Consider the following 16,119-nt stretch of genomic DNA (forward strand, 5'->3'; position numbering starts at 1 on the left):
CCCAGCCTCATCATAGTTATGTAACTGGTTCTCTCCAGCACCACCCAGGAATGTAGTTAAAATACCACCTGGGAATTAGAGATTGGGTTTAGATAAAGGATAACTGGCCCTTTCAGTTCAGAAGGGAAAAGGAGACAGTTGGTCTGAAAGTTCATTGCATAGGAACAGTCGAGTTCTTGCATCACATTTATAGAACGTTGGTCAGATCCCAGTCTAATGTGGCCTTGCTTCATTGTGGGGCCATGGCAGTGTACACTGGCTGAGGATCTGAATCAGTGTATTATATTAAGAAAAGGAGTACTAGTGGCACCTTAGAGACTAACCAATTTATTTGAGCATAAGCTTTCGTGAGCTACAGCTCACTTCATCGGATGCATCCGATGAAGTGAGCTGTAGCTCACGAAAGCTTATGCTCAAATAAACTGGTTAGTCTCTAAGGTGCCACAAGTACTCCTTTTCTTTTTGCGAATACAGACTAACACGGCTGCTACTCTGAAACCTGTATTATATTAGACTACATTTATAGACTGTTCCAATTCTTATATCATGAATAGTCATTTTAAAGAACAGTGTTTGCTACTCAGTGGCCCAGCATTCACACTACCAGTCTTAGGACACTGGTATCTTTAATATTAATAAATAAAATAAAAATACTTCCCAAAGGGGAGAAGTTCCAGAAACTCTATGACGTTCACTCAGGACTTTGTTGTTGGTTTTATGTGTTAGGTGTTCAGGTCCCATGAAGATGGGCAGCAGTATAAAATCTAAGATCAATAGAATAATAATATATTCATCTCATGTTTTATATCTTCAAAACATGGTTAAAAAAAACACAAATTGACCTTCACAACACCCCTGAGAAATATATTGTTTTCCCCTGTCTCACAGCTGAGCAAGATCAGGCACAAATAAGGTTGAGCAATTTGCTCAAGACCACACAGCAAGACAGTGGCAAAGACAAGATCTCATAGTTATGGGCTATCAGACTGTCCATTAGACTGTGCTGCACCCCTCAAACACACCTTAATACTGGAATATGTATCCACCCTGGCTTAAAGCATGTTGAATACATGGCTGCATATTACAGAGCAGATGATAAGTTATTCCAAACACAGTGAGTGGCAGCAGGGTGCTGGAGAAGGATTGCAGGGACCTCTATCTGAGCTGCATCGGAGCCACATGCTGACCCCTTTGGTGTGTCGAACTTCCATAGATGTAAATGCAAGTACCTTATGTTGCCTAAGGTCCTAGGATCAGTAAGAGGGGGTCAGAGTTTGGGTCAATACTACTAAGTCTAGCCACCATTTAACTCTGCCAGCTTCACTCACAGGAAAGCCTTATTCTCAGTTACATTAAGGCCCCTCTCCATGACACCAGCTGCAAAAAAGGGGCCTCCAACTGGGTATAAATGTCATAGTTGTTTAAAAGTGCCTTAGTATAACAGAGAATCAGGCCCAATGACTCCAAAAGAAGTGTGAGTGGGTGCTACAATTGCACTCCCAGAAGTACAGTCCTGGAGAAAGTTATGCAGGTTATCAGTTCAACGGGAAAAGGCTTTTGACCGTGTTCAATGAGAGTGATATTTGGCCCATCCCCAAAGGCAAGACTTTGCAATAAACATGAAATATATATATGAAGAAATCTGGGATATAAGTCACGGGTGCCGCATACTCCCCATTTCCACACCAGAGTTGTGTCATAGAAGAAGTGTAAAATACATCTGAAAATACAGCTCTGTAAATATATGGATTCTAACAGCATGAAAAGTCTAATCAATCTAAAATACAAGTTTATATTAACAGAAGCTTGGGGCTCCTAAACCACGTTAGTTTCCTTACCTAGCTAGTACAATGTCCTCATTGCATATAGGAGTCAGTTTGTACATATTTGTATTTGTACGATCTTAGAAGTTTTAGTTGGCCAAGCAAAACCCTACACATAACACGATGGCATTTCTCTGTCTGTCCATCTTAGGGTTGCCAATTTTGGCTGGACATATTCCTGGAGTTTTCATCACATGATATAATCTTTCATTAAAGATTAATCTTTAATCCCCAGAGACTCCAGGGCAATCCTGGAGGGTTGGCAACTGCAGTCTCTCTGGATGTAACATGATAATGGAATGGTGGGGTAGATGTGAGACTCACTGGTCAGCTCGTCCCCTCATGGCTGGGCATGGCAAGCTCTCCCCTTACTGCCGCCTGCTCCAGCCTTGCAAGGGTCAGCTTGGCCTGCTTACTCAGCCCTACAGCCAGGGCACATTCAGACCCAACAAATAGTTCAGTGATCTTGTGTTAGGTCTTCAGCTCCTGATTCTGGCCCCAGTGGTCCTTGCAAGCCTGGCCTCAGGGATTCCAGTAGTCCTTACCTCTTGAATCAAGGGGGTTTCACTCCACCTTCCTCAGTGGCCAGTAAGGGAACGCAGGCCCTCCCTCTACTCTGGGTTCCAGTCCAGGATCCTGTAGTAATCAGCCACAGGTAGTTCCCTCAGACCCGTTGCTGCTTCCCCAGACTTCTTCCTACTTTGGCCTGTCTCCAGGCCCCTTTCTGGTACCACAGGGTATGTCTACACTGCAACTGACAACCTGTGGCACTGGCCCGAGCTGACTTGGGTTTGTGGGGCTCAGGCTATGGGGCTGTTTAATTGCTGTGTAGGCATTTGGACTTGGGCTGGAGCCCAGGCTCTAAGGCCCTGCGAGAGGGGAGGGTCCCAGAGTCTGCTGAAGTGGAGCACCCACAGGGACGCATGTCTCGAAGAACCTCAGTTACTGAACAGGCTGAGTAACCTTCTCCTTTGCTTAGCCTATTGGAGTGAGAAGGTGATCCCTAAGCAAAAAGGCTGTCTTAAGCTCTATTAATATGAACCTTTGAGGTAAAGAAAATTCAGAGTTTACAAAACAAGTAAAAACAGTTAAGTTTATGCATTAGGCCTAATTCAGATAGGTCCATTTACTCTACAGGGAGGAAAGAGGGTAAAGAGAAGACAGGCGGCGGGGGAGGGGGGGGATCGGACATACAGAGCCCTTGGCATTGTGTTTGTGTGGGGGGAAATTTGGGACACAGAGCCCCTGGCACGGTGGGGAGGGCATGGGGGACACACAGAGCCCCTGGCATGGTGTGTGGGGGGAAATGGGGGGACACACAGAGCCCTTGGCACAGTGTGTGAGAGAGAATAGGGGACAGAGAGCCCCTGGCCTGGTGTGGGAGGAAAATGGGGGGCACACAGAGCCCCTGGTATGATGTGTGGGGTGCAGGGAATCCCTGAAATAGAGGGGGATGGGAGGGTGGCACACAGGAAGCTTGTGGCAGGAATGGATGTGTGTGCAATGTACTAAGCCTAAAGAAAATTAAGTTAGTGGGGAAAATAATGAGGCTCCATGTAAAATCTGGGGGTATTGCAGCATCCCCCACACACCCAGTTCCCACGCCTATGCCTGGGGATGGATTTTTTTCTCCATGGTTATGCACTGGAGATGACCATTGGCTAAGAGGGAAAGCAATACCACTTAGGTGGCCCCTTTGCACTAAACAGCTTCTACCAACCAGCAGCATAATCCAGTGGATAGAGCACCAGAAAGGGAGTCAGGTCATCTGGGTTCTTCTCCTGGCTCTGCCACTGACAAGCTGGGGGATCTGGATCAAGTCATTTCACTGCTCTGTGCCTCTGCTCTGCCATCTGCAGCAGATGATATGAAACAGTGTGATTTAATTATTAACCAATCTAAGTTATTAACCAATCAGGATGTGTTTACTATGTTATTAACCAATTGTAGTTGATCAAATAATAATACTTGGCCAGTCGTGCTGTGAGAATAATATATATATATAAAACTATAATAAAATAACTAAAATATACATAAAACTAAATATTTCCCGTCATACTGTTTAAATATGAACATCTAGTACTATAGTAAATGAAACTATGAATTCACACTAGTGTGGCTCTTTTGGATAATGTTGATCACCAGTTTGGCTCCTGAACCACTGAGGTCTGACTATCACTGCCTTACACGCTCTGTTTCTTGCCCCCTTGTATCTATTTCTGCATATTTCACATGTAACCCATTAGAGCCCTCTGCTGGAAATCTCTGTAATGGAGCAGGATTTTATATCCTAATCTCAAAATGCAAAGTAATGTTTTTTCTCTCTCTTTATGGCCATAGATTTTGTGACTTGCACTTTCTTTATGTTTATTTGTTTGGTGCCTGGCTATTAAAAATAAACAATCACTGGTTGTTTCCCCAACATCATGGCAGACGTGTTCCTCAACAGGAAATAAAATGGCTGACTGGATTTCTTGACATCAAGGGAGAGGAAGGCCAATGCTGTGCTCACTGACTGGGTTGCTGAGGATGGAGGGCCAATGCAGGATGCTGGTATTGGAGAATAATCAAATAGAGTTTGATTTTCATGACTCACACAAGTAGGCCCTCTAGAGGCAGGAGGCATGTTAGATCATATTCTGCACCTTTTGATTCAGCAGATCTGGCTGTCGGTGGGGTCAGCATATTTCTGCTTTTGGCAAATAAGTGTCACGTGTACCTGTGCATCCGATGAAGTGAGCTGTAGCTCACGAAAGCTTATGCTCAAATACATTGGTTAGTCTCTAAGGTGCCACAAGTCCTCCTTTTCTTTTTGCAGATACAGACTAACACGGCTGCTACTCTGAAACATGTACCTGTGTTTTTTTACATAGGTCTCTGCATTTTTGGCCTTCCAGGTACGTAATTCTGGCTCTCTATCCAGAATGAAGTTTCCTTTCCTCCTCTTTCGTTACTGGATAGAACATAGAATAGCAGAGCCACTGTGATCGGTGTTAAGACCCCAACGTAAGAAAGCACTAAAGCACCTGTTTAACTTTTGACTTCAGTGGGACTTACTTACGTGTTTAAAGTTAATAGATAAGTGCTTTGCTGGATGGGGATATCTATGAGGAATAAATCCTCTGAAATTGCATTGGCTGAGGTTTTTTTCGACACTATACTGGTACGTATGCCCAAGGCATAATACATTTATCCTGCATTTCTCATATCCTCTTGCAAGCTAAAAATGCATCTAGAGCTGCGCCCTTTTTGTGGAATCCTCGTCAGTAAAATGAGCAGTAGTGCTGGAACAATTTTTATAGTTGGGGTGCTGAAGGTGGAGATCATGTATTTGGGTTTTTATTCAAGCCAGGGGGTGTGGCAGCACCCCTAGTTCCAGCACCTATGAAAATGAGAGGCTTGTCATGTCACAGTTTTTCTGCTGAAGAGTTATCTAGATTAGCTGACTTGTTGCAGCTAGAGCGTGATATTTGTTTTGGTGCACCAAGAGGTCAACCACATCACAAAAGAATGATGCAACCCTTGCAACAGAATGGAAATGTGTGTACCACAAAAATAAAATGAAAAACTTTTTCACTTATATTAGTAAGATGTGCCAGGCTTAGATTACGTAATGCCTGAAGAATAGCTGTTCTCTCTTATAGCCCAGCCCATGGGCAATGCAATTATGCAGCCATGCAAACAACCGCATAATTCTAGATTTTCAAAAAACATACTGCATAATTTTGTTCCAGAATCTAAGCTTTTATTTTTTTAAAGTATCTAACTCATTTGGTTATGAAAATAACCCTCAAAGTGTGCCTGAATCTTCAGTCAGTCACAAACTAGCTCTCAAGGAGGTGTGAACTCTCCTGTTCACTTCAATGGGGGTGTTAACGCTGAGGCCTAATGATGACAATCTAAATGTCATCTTTAATTACATCAGTCCTATCATTTCAGCAGAAATGCCAAGCCAGTGGCCTTCCACTGTTGCTGGATGTAATGGCAGATATCGGGATGAAATGCAATAGGGCAGCTAGTACTATCAAGGGTTGCTGGGGTGGGGAGACACATCTCCTCTCAATGCCAAAAGCCAAAGCTGCCACCTGGATACCAATAAGCAAAGCTGCAACCTCCACCTTCCCGGATGCCAGAAATAAATAAATCCTAGAGTATATTAAGCAAATACCAGAGAAAGTTCTCACCTTCTTGGGGAAGAGGAAGAAAGGGATGAGATGATGTGACTTTGGTAATGCTACATGATTTTTTTCCATAATGTTCTCAATTACATTTGGATTTTTAAATTTAGCGCGGATCACAGAGACCTGTTTCCTGATGGGGAGTTTTAAGAACAACCTGTTAATGAACTATACGTTGTCAAGGGGTATAACAGGGCAGCTGCCTCCTGTGCGCCCCTTGTGGCCAGGAGTGGCTCTGCAGCTCCCTGCCTCTCTTTCCCCTCTTCAGGGCCCCTTAAGAACTTCACGCAGTCTTTCTCGTGGCTAATACCACCCCTGCCTGGGACTAGTTTAATAAGAAAAACACTTCAAGCAATCTTCAAGGTCCCAAAATAAAGTCCATCACCACATGATGATCTGACAAAGATTTTACAGAAAATTCACTTTTTTTAAAAAAAATTTTGTCAGGTAATCATGCAGCAGGCTTTACATTTTCTCAGATGCTACATAAGAACCCAGGTAATGACACCTGTGGCACATTCAAAATGAATATATCTCTTATACCAGCAGCTGTGAAGTAATCTCTCCTATATGTTGTCTGTATGCAGGTGATGTTGGTTTTCTATCCATAATATTCACGATGTCGTGGTTGTCTTTGGCTGAGATAGCCGGGGATTGGACTGAATGCGAACCAGATGTGGATGGCATCAGAAAAGGAATTTGGTGGCTTTGATGCCCTTTGGAAAAAGAAGGAAATCATACCAAATCTCTATTGATTCTGGATGTAAATGAAATTGATTTTAGCAAAATATTTTTTATTGCTAAAAAAATTGCAGCCAAGTTTACTTCCCTTGAAAAACAGGCACAGCAATTCTGAGTATTGTATACAAAGTCACCTAGAACTGCATCTATCAGCTGCTCATCTTCAGTTTTCAACTCCATTTAGCCCATGAATAGGTGCACAGAATGCCATAGATGCAACCTGCCAAATTATGAGCATGTTTTATCATTTTAACAAAGATATAATATTTTATAGAATGATTGTAACAACCACTCATACAAACTTTCAGAAGTAAAAGAGGGGGGAAGCATTAAAAACCATCTTCATCCTGGCTGACATCTTAAAATGTGACAGCACGCCACATGAAAATGACAGAGACGAGTGATGATAAAAATAGAATTACTCTTTTTATTGGTGTGCAGTTTTCTGACTAGTGATGAAGATAATATGTATAAAATCAAGAGTTCAGCATTTAAAATACTGAAGACATTCGAAGTAGTGTAATTGTTTCACAGTATTCAATGACATTGCTTCTTGCTATTAACAGTATTGTATCAATATACACAAACTCTTTTTTGCATTCCGGGACACTCCAACTTACACTTTTGCTTCATTCATTTTTCTCTTGCACGAATAAATGTGACACTGCACAGCTTTTCAACGTGAAACTCACAGATGGCATTGCTTTAAAGGCCAATTCAATAAGGGCCAAATCCTTGACCCTTTGAAATCAATGGGAGTGTTTCCTGTTGACTGTACTGAACCCAGGATTCACCTCCAAATGCCCCCACAGTAAAGCGCGCAGCATGATCATGCCATAAAACTCACAAGTCTCCTGGTTGTGTGACAGTATATTTACTCCAGCAGCTTCCTTTCTCAAACTAACAGTCCGTATATGGGATGAGTCAGTGTGGACAGAGAATGAAAGAGTAAAACAAACTACGAACAGCCTGGCCTTTGAAGATACATCATGGCTGAGAATTCCGCATGGGGTTATGCATTATCTCCGCTTTTCCTATTTGCGCAGTCTGCCGGATGAGCTGTAATGCAAACATTGCAACAAATCACAACATATACAATACAGAGAGATCATAGGACTGGAAGGGACCTCAAAAGGTCATCTAGTCCAGTCCCCTGCGCTCATGGCAGGACTAAGTATTATCTAGACCATCCCTGACAGGTGTTTGTCTAACCTGCTCGTAAAAATCTCCAATGATGGAGATTCCACAACCTCTCTGTTCAATTTATTCCAGTGCTTAACCACCCTGACAGTTAGGAAGTTTTTCCTAATGTCCAACCTAAACCTCCCTTGCTACACTATAAGCCCATTGCTTTTTGTCCTAGCCTCAGAGGTTAAGAAGAACAATTTTTCTCCCTCATCCTTGTAACAACCTTTTATGTATTTGAAAACTGTTATCATGCCCCCTCTCAGTCTTCTCTTCTCCAGACTAAACAAACCCAATTTTTTTCAATCTTCCCTCACTGGTGATATTTTCTAGACTTTTAATCATTTTTGTTGCTCTTCTTTGGACTTTCTCCAATTTGTCCACATCTTTCCTGAAATGTGGCACCCAGCACTGGACACAACACTCCAGTTGAGGCCTAATCAGCTTGGAGTAGAGTAGAAGAATTACTTCTCATGTCTTGCTTACAATACTCCTGCTAATACATCCCAGAATGATGTTCTCTTTTTTTTTTGCAACACTGTTACACTGTTGAGTCATATTTAGCTTGTGATCCACTATGACCCCCCAGATCCCTTTCTGCAGTACTTCAATACAGCCAAAATGCCATGGCTAGCAAACAGATTTTGATTATGTGGAGGAAATATTGTCTTCTGGTTCCTAATGACCACTTGGCAGAACTTGAGTCCATTTTTGTTTGTGCGAATGAAAAGTTGTCAGAAACAATTCCAAATACAGCTTGCACAACCAGATATATTAATTAGCTCTCCGCCGGTTATTCACACCCACACACAAGTGAAGCCTTGTCCTAGTGACCCTTCTTTGGCCCAGTCTCTGAGGCAGGCCAGACAATATACAGCAGAGAAATGCAAGGCTCTCCCTTTGTGGTGCGTCAGCTCCTGTTAATTTAGGAGAGACCAGAGCCCAAACCTTCAGCCTAGGTCTCTCACATGGCAGAGCAGAACACTAACCAGAAGAGCACTGGCTTACCCATGTACATTGGTAACATGCTGCATATCGCTGGGATATTTTTAAGATTTATGGATGTACCCCGTTTCTGCTGTATTCAAAGACTTCTGCTAATCCCCGTCTTTCTAGATTCCTGGCATTGTATTGCTCAAATGGGCCTTCAGATAATGAGCACTGAAGATCACATAAGTGTTTAGACTGAAAGGAATCTGGGGATTATTTCTCTTCAGAAGACCTGTGGCAACCCGCCCTTTGGCAGAATAGTTCCAGTAACACAGTCATTTCGACAGCTACCTGCATAAAATCCTCTTAATTATCATCTTCACCCATTTGGCCTCGGGATCCAAACAGATTTGCTGGCTCGTCTTCAATGTCGCACTGGAAGGGAGTGAACAATTTGTTTAAAATAATCTTAACTCTTTGAGAGAGTCTACAAAAAACAGCGGCCTGCAGGCTAACTTGTGCTCTTCCACCCGCCAGTGATGTCACTGGAGCGGCACAGCTGTAAGTGAGCGCCAAATTTGGCACAGATAGTTAATTGTCAATACGCGCCCTTTGAAAACGCACACTTTGTTCATGTGAAACTTAGACTTACACTTAGAGACTGATTCTGATCTCATTTGCTCCAATTATTCACCAGTGTAACTCCACTGACTTTAGTACCGTTACTCCTGCTTTACACCGAGGTAAGTGAGAGCACAAGGAGGCCCTTCTACTTTAATATATAAAAAAGTCCCTCACAGGAATGGATGTTCAAAATTATTTGCTAACGCAGTGGTTCTCAAACTAGGGCCTCCACTTGTTCAGGGAAAGCCCATGGTGCGCTGGGCCGGTTTGTTTACCTGCCGCGTCTGCCAGTTCAGCTGATCGCGGCTCCCACTCGCCACGGTTCGCCGCTCCAGGCCAATGGGGGCTGCAGGAAGGGCGGCCAGCACATCCCTCGGCCCGCGCCGCTTCCCGCAGCATATGGTACCAATATTGGTGTACACCTGACTTTGAAAATCTGGCCCTAAGTCTGTACAATTTTTAAAAAATCATTTTGCATTTCAACTGTATAAATTATATATAACGAAAGACCGTTTAGCTATGGCCCTTCCTTTGGTGTTTCCATTTATCTCTAAAAAATACCCTAAGGGTCAGATACTTCCCAAAAGAAATTCAGGCAGTTCCCATTAACTACAAGGAGAGCTCTGCTAAAGGCGCAGCCTGTGGCTCTTGAAGTTTTGCCTGATCACGTCTATGAAAGAAGTAGTTGTGAAATCTTAGTATCTCTTGCTGAGTAGGGCACAGAGGTGCCCCGGGTGTACTACCCCTTTAAGGAGCCGTCTGGCACTTACAGCTGAAGCAAGCCTGCAAGCAGTCAAGGATCCCCTGTGGCTGGAAAATTCAAAAAGGAAAAAGAAGCTGGGTTGGACTAGAAGCTGTACAGGCTGTTATGGGCTGTGGTCTCTCTCAGGCTCTAAGGGCCTAGCTTGGCCAAGGCCACAGACCTTTGTTTTGCTGATTCAGTTTGAGAACCCTGAACCAGGGCTCTGCGGTAAGGACCTTATGATCTTCTGTTCACAATTGCTCCTTCCCTGAGGAGGACTTAAAGGGAAGATAAGTGTTTTGTTAGCTTGTTTTAGCTTCCCTCTGGGCTGGATTCTTTCCACCATGTAACATATAACTCCCCTGTAATTAGAATAACCCTATGGTAAAATCTCTGGCGAATACAAAGGCGAACTGCCGAAACCTCAGGCTACATGTGTCTATGTGTACCTTGACAGTGTGGGTGTCAACTCTCTGGGTAGCACTATCTGTGGCCCACGCACATGTGGAATTTGATGTGCTGGGGCCGGTGACCAGCTGTGCGGTCTGTATCAACAGTTTTCCCTCACCACCTCAACCAGTGAGGGCTCTGCTGGAAGGAGGTGGTAGCCAGTGGCTGCATCAGCCTTTCAGCCGAGAGCTTCTGTGCTACAGAAGGCTTGGCCGGGTGGGGATGTGGGCTGAGGAGTCCTGGGGGCGTGAGTGAGCAGGGAAGTCTCTGGCAGGGTGACTCCATAGGAACCATGCTCTCAAGGAGCCGGAGGGAGACTCGGAACTGCAACAAAGAGAGTAGGCCTCGGTGCTGATCCTGGCCTGTGGAGGATTCGCCCAGGGCTACCAAATCTGGAGTGGGAACAATCGAAGGCTTGCAAGAGCAGATGGTTGCCATGCAAGGCTCCTAACTCTGCAGAGGGAACAGTGGTGCGAGTACAGTGGTACGGTCCAGTATGCTGTACCAGTAAGATATTTATAGTTGGTACAGTATACTAGAAAGACACAGGAGGAGCCCAGCCCCGCCCCGTCTCCAATGGTTCCATGCAGCTGCATCTCCTGAGTCCTCCTGCCTGGGGTCTGTACAGCGGAAGTCTTTGGTGCAGTGGGAGGAGGACAAAGTCCTCCCCCTCCCACCAGTAACGTGGTAAAACGATGGATGAGCAAACCAAATACCTCGGAAATGGTAAGAGAATGGTCTTCTGGGGACAAAGTGAGGGTTTCATTCTCCAATGCTGTCAATCTTGCAGCTTTCACAATCATGCCATTCGGATGGCTAATGGCTTGTGAAATCCTGTGGTTTCAACTTACATGACTTCCACGGTGCCGCACTGTGGGCCTTTGGGGATGATTTCCACATGTACCAAGTGCTTTGGTGACATCAAGCCCGAGGCCATCTGGAGACACCGACACCGCAACTCTCCACCCAGAAGTGACTCTGTGAGGAAGGAAAGTGAAGGGCATCACCGAGTGAGGAACTTAACTAAGTTAATGCTCCAAAAAAGTGTATGGAAGGGAGAAAAACCTGCTGCAGGATTTAAGCCACTCTCTAATTAATGGGGATTAGGACAAGACCTTCTTAGGATGCCCATTATACTAGATCTGCCAACTGTAGGGTTTGTGCATCTGACACTGTCAGAGACAGGATACGATCTATCTTAGGTACTTATTTGGCCCCAGCTACCACAGTACCTCACAATCTGTGATGGCTTTTCCCACACAACACCCCTATGAGGTAGAGCATCCCCATTATCCCCATTGTACAGATTGGACCTGAGGCACAAAAAGATGAAGTGACTAGCCTGAAGTGTAGGCCTGAGACCTCATCAAACCCTCCCACCCCCCATATTAAAGCAGCCTTGGGTGAAACTCAGGGAGTTAGTTCGCCACGCACATTGAAAAAAGAAATGTCCTGCTGCTGATAAAGCACACCCACCTCAGGAATGTCCCTAAGGAGAGTTATAACCATCCAGGTTGTAAAGACGCTGGGAAATTAGGGAAGATACAGAACGAGACTCCACAAATGGTAAGATAAGCTCTGACCAGTATCTTTTGCTGATCCTCTGCACAAATAGAGAAAGTCACAACTAAGTTAAAATTTGGGCATGAAAGAGAAAATGTAAAGGACTTGGGAAGGAAGGAGGACACATAAGTGCCAGTGCATAATTGGTTACAATTTTTGTTATTTAGGAGTGTGGGATAATGTGATGGGTTTAGTAAATTTGAAGGCAGGAGCTAGTTTTATCTATATAATGTAAATGTAAAACAATGCTCTCTGCGAACCATTTCTGGACTGCAGTTCAACATCAAGCTGCTGGAACTCTGGCCCCGCTGTGACCTGCAGAGGCATTGCCAGGAACCCGCAGATGAATGACTCCTGACTGGCCATGGGGTGAAATTTGTCTGTATATTGGGAGTGGTGAGCATGAGAGATTTGCTGGGTATACGTATTCTCTGTGTGTTGCTAATAAATAGATGTTTAGAGCACAACTGTGTAATGATCTTTCACTGGGAAAAGCTTCTGTAGACCCCTGAGGGAAAGGGCAGGTATTTAAATTGACCAGGTTTCTTCCTGAGCCCCGTGGGTAAGGATAGGTGCCTTACACCCTGAGCCCTTGGAAGGGAAAGGGTGGAGGTGCCTAAACTGGCCAGGTCACACCTTGAGCCCTTGGCAGGGTGTAGGCAGGCTGCCTTAAATTGAGCAGGAACAGAAGTTACACCAGAAGTCTCTGGCGTAGCAGGGACTTGACCCCAGGTCTTTCGGTTCCAAGGCCAGCACTGGGTGCAACGAACCACAGCTCTGAGCCATAGCTGTTTCTATGTTGTGCCTATGAACAGCGATACACTACTTCTTCCACCTTTAACCGCCCACCATTTGAACAAATGAAATGTCTCTGACACAAAGGAAAGGGAGGGCAGAGGGGGCTTGATGCTGCATAGTGCAGTGACAGAGGCTTGGGAGTGCAAGCTGTAAGCAAAAGGACGAGCATGACAGAGAGCACGCAGGAACAAGCATGCTGTTACACAGCTGCCCAATTACTCGTGGCTAGCAACTGGAGGGCAGCCCGAGTGAGGCGTGTGTAGGGAAGTGTAGCACGTTTGCATGTGGAGGTTTCAAGGGGCTGGAGACTGACTACCCTGCTGTACTTAAACCTCGTCCTCCTGCTCATGGCGGTGCTGGCCCACAGCAGCCTTCCACACCCTACTCTTCCTCCTCCCCTCACAATCACAGGGCTACAATCCAGAGGCTTGTATAAAAGGAGAGTTAAATAAGGACACTCGGACTTATATTTTTATGGATCAGCTCACGTTCTCTGATACAAGACACAAACCTCATAATCCCAGTCAGGAAGGGCCATGTGGTACCCGCTCTTAGCAGAGCCTGCCAGAGTGGGATGGAGGAGCCAGGAAGTCCAATGAGATTCCCCTTGTCGTGTGGCATGACCAATAGTGGCTCCCCTCAGGAGAGAGGAGCTGGGTGAGTGGGACACTGATGAAGCAAGGAAAGCAAACTCTTACTGTACCATGTGCTCGTTCCTCCATGGTGCTGCCCAGCCCCCTGTTCCCCTTCACAGATCCCTTGGAGACAATACTGCCATAGGCTCCTCTGTCCACGCCTGACCAATATCTCCCTGCTTGCAGCGTTGCTGTAGCTGTGTTGGTCCCAGGATGTTAGAGGGACAAGGCGGTGAGGTTTTTACTGGACCAACTTCCGCTAACGAAAGAGACAAGCTTTCAAGCTACACCGAGCTCTTCTTCTACCCACCGGTCTGAGAGCCGCACAGGAGCGAGGCAGAAACGAATGCTGCTAGAAGCCTAGTTAATTTTTTATGCAAACATCCACTTGACTAGCCAGCAGCACACAGCAGCTGCTCCATGGCTCTACACTTGACCTGTCCCCATGGAATTCCCACATCAGCCTAAAGTCTTCCGCAGCCTTAACAGAAGAGATGGGGACCGATCTTCCTTAGTTCTGCTCTTCTCTCTCCCCCACCGGTGAGGCTTTCCTGTCCTATTGTTCTTTGATTTGCTCACCACTGCACATCACAAGGGAACGGAGTCTAGGACCCTAAAAGACTGGAGTAGATCGGCTGAAATAACTGTCTGAAAACAGACTTGAAAATCAGTTCCCCCTTTAATAACCAGCTAACAGCTGAGATGAGGTTCTGTGTCTCCTGGAGCAGCGGAGATCATGGACACCTCAAGCAGGGGAAAGACTTGGAGTACCAGAAATGCACTACACTACACTGTTCCTGTATTTAGGGTCTGATTCGGATCTCACTTGCCTCTGTGTAAATCGGGTATCACGTCACCAAAGTCAGTGGTGTTCCATCGGTTTAAAACTGGTCTGAGCTTAGAAGTGAAGCCATAGCTGGAATTCTTTTAAACTATGCATGCGTTCTGTGTGATTTGTTATCTTAGCCAGTGTGTGTGGAGAGTTTAAAGCAGCTCAGTAATTGAATACACCTTTACATTAAAACACTATTTTTTGTCTGCCAATACTGTAAAAGGCAATAACAAGGAAAAAGGCTAAAAGTACTTGGAATTGCTTACCATGACAGAAGCCTGTGAGAGTAAGCAGCAGGAGGGACAATGTGATCTTGTTGTCCATGGCTGCTTTGCTGGTTTGTTTCTTGCCTTGCTTGTGGTGAACAGCTACTTAAAATCAACTCTGTGGTAACTACAGACCCCTGTGATAGCACTGACACTCTTATACAGTGTGGTGTGTGAGGGAGGATCTTAGATGAGGCTGAGATTACAGAGTTTTTACAGACTAACAACCCAGAAGTAAATTGGATTTGTTCTGCTTGCTTTAATTCCTTCAGGGCTCCAAGAAACCAGTAAAATGATATGATGAAAGGGAATGAGCTCGGTGTTGCATTGTTCACCAGCTGCTGAATTTCATACGCCCAATCTCAGCTCACTCCTCGTTCACTGACGTAATACAGGAGAAACCGCCGCTAAATCCGGGGGGTTGCACACACTGATGCCTAACTGGGGGGTATGTGACAGGATGATCAGACCTGTCGATTGAAGTGGAGTAGATGCGATGCAAGACAATGACAGAGGAATAAAAAGTAAATGGTATCACTCCCCAAAATCTGAGGCTTTTTTCTAATATGGTGGTATGTCACTGCAGTGAATTAAACAGGTTCTTAAGAACTTATTGTCATTTCTGCACTTGATTACCTGTTTTGCTCTACAGTGGTGCAGGAATAAGTAGAACACACCTAAAATAAGATATACATGAATTGAATTAAATAAGATGGATGAGTTGCCTAATTATCAAACTAAGTCCATGACCCTGCTAAGACTTAAGCATGTACATAACTATATGCACTGTGATTAGTCCCAGTGGACTTTGTGGAACTACTCCCTGAGCAAATTTAAACATGTGCACGACCAGGGTATAGAATGACACCAATGTCGGGTTAGAAGGGAGCTCAAGAAGGGATCTAGTCCAGCCTGCTAGTCTGAGATATACTTAGGTCATCAAGTAAACTGAGACCCTCCCTGACAGGTGTTTGTTTAACCTGTTCTTAAAAACCTCCAGTGACTGGGATCATAATAAATAATAGCATTAATTGATACCTTGCTCTTATGGAGTGATTTTCATCTCAAAGCACTTACAAAGGAGTTTAGAATCATCATCCCCATTTCACAGATAGTGAAACTGAGGCACAGAGAGGTGATGTGACAAGCACAAGGTCACCCACCAGCCTAGTGGGAGAGCCAACACTAGAACCCAGAGCTTCAGAGGCCTAGTCAGGCCTTCTAACCAATAGGCCACAGTGTCTCTCATAAGTATTGGGATAGCACCTGGAGAGCCCCATTGTGCTAGGCGCTCCACAACCATACACTAGAGAAAAGGGCCCAGCCCCAAAGAGCTCACGCTCCAAGTATAG

General features: G+C 44.9%; 1 protein-coding gene across 1 annotated transcript; it reads right to left on the reverse strand.

The window, feature by feature from the left end:
* Positions 1-7,776: 7,776 nt before the first annotated feature.
* On the reverse strand, positions 7,777-14,825 carry LOC141985735 (alveolar macrophage chemotactic factor-like). The gene is made up of 4 exons (XM_074949922.1): positions 14,768-14,825; positions 11,525-11,651; positions 9,209-9,292; positions 7,777-7,801 (listed from the first exon to the last, which is right to left on the reverse strand). The coding sequence occupies exons 1-4, from the start codon at positions 14,823-14,825 to the stop codon at positions 7,777-7,779; spliced, it is 294 nt and encodes a 97-aa protein (XP_074806023.1).
* Positions 14,826-16,119: the final 1,294 nt, after the last annotated feature.

The sequence above is a fragment of the Natator depressus genome, chromosome 4 (assembly GCF_965152275.1).
Source record: "Natator depressus isolate rNatDep1 chromosome 4, rNatDep2.hap1, whole genome shotgun sequence".
Taxonomy (NCBI): Eukaryota; Metazoa; Chordata; order Testudines; family Cheloniidae; genus Natator; species Natator depressus.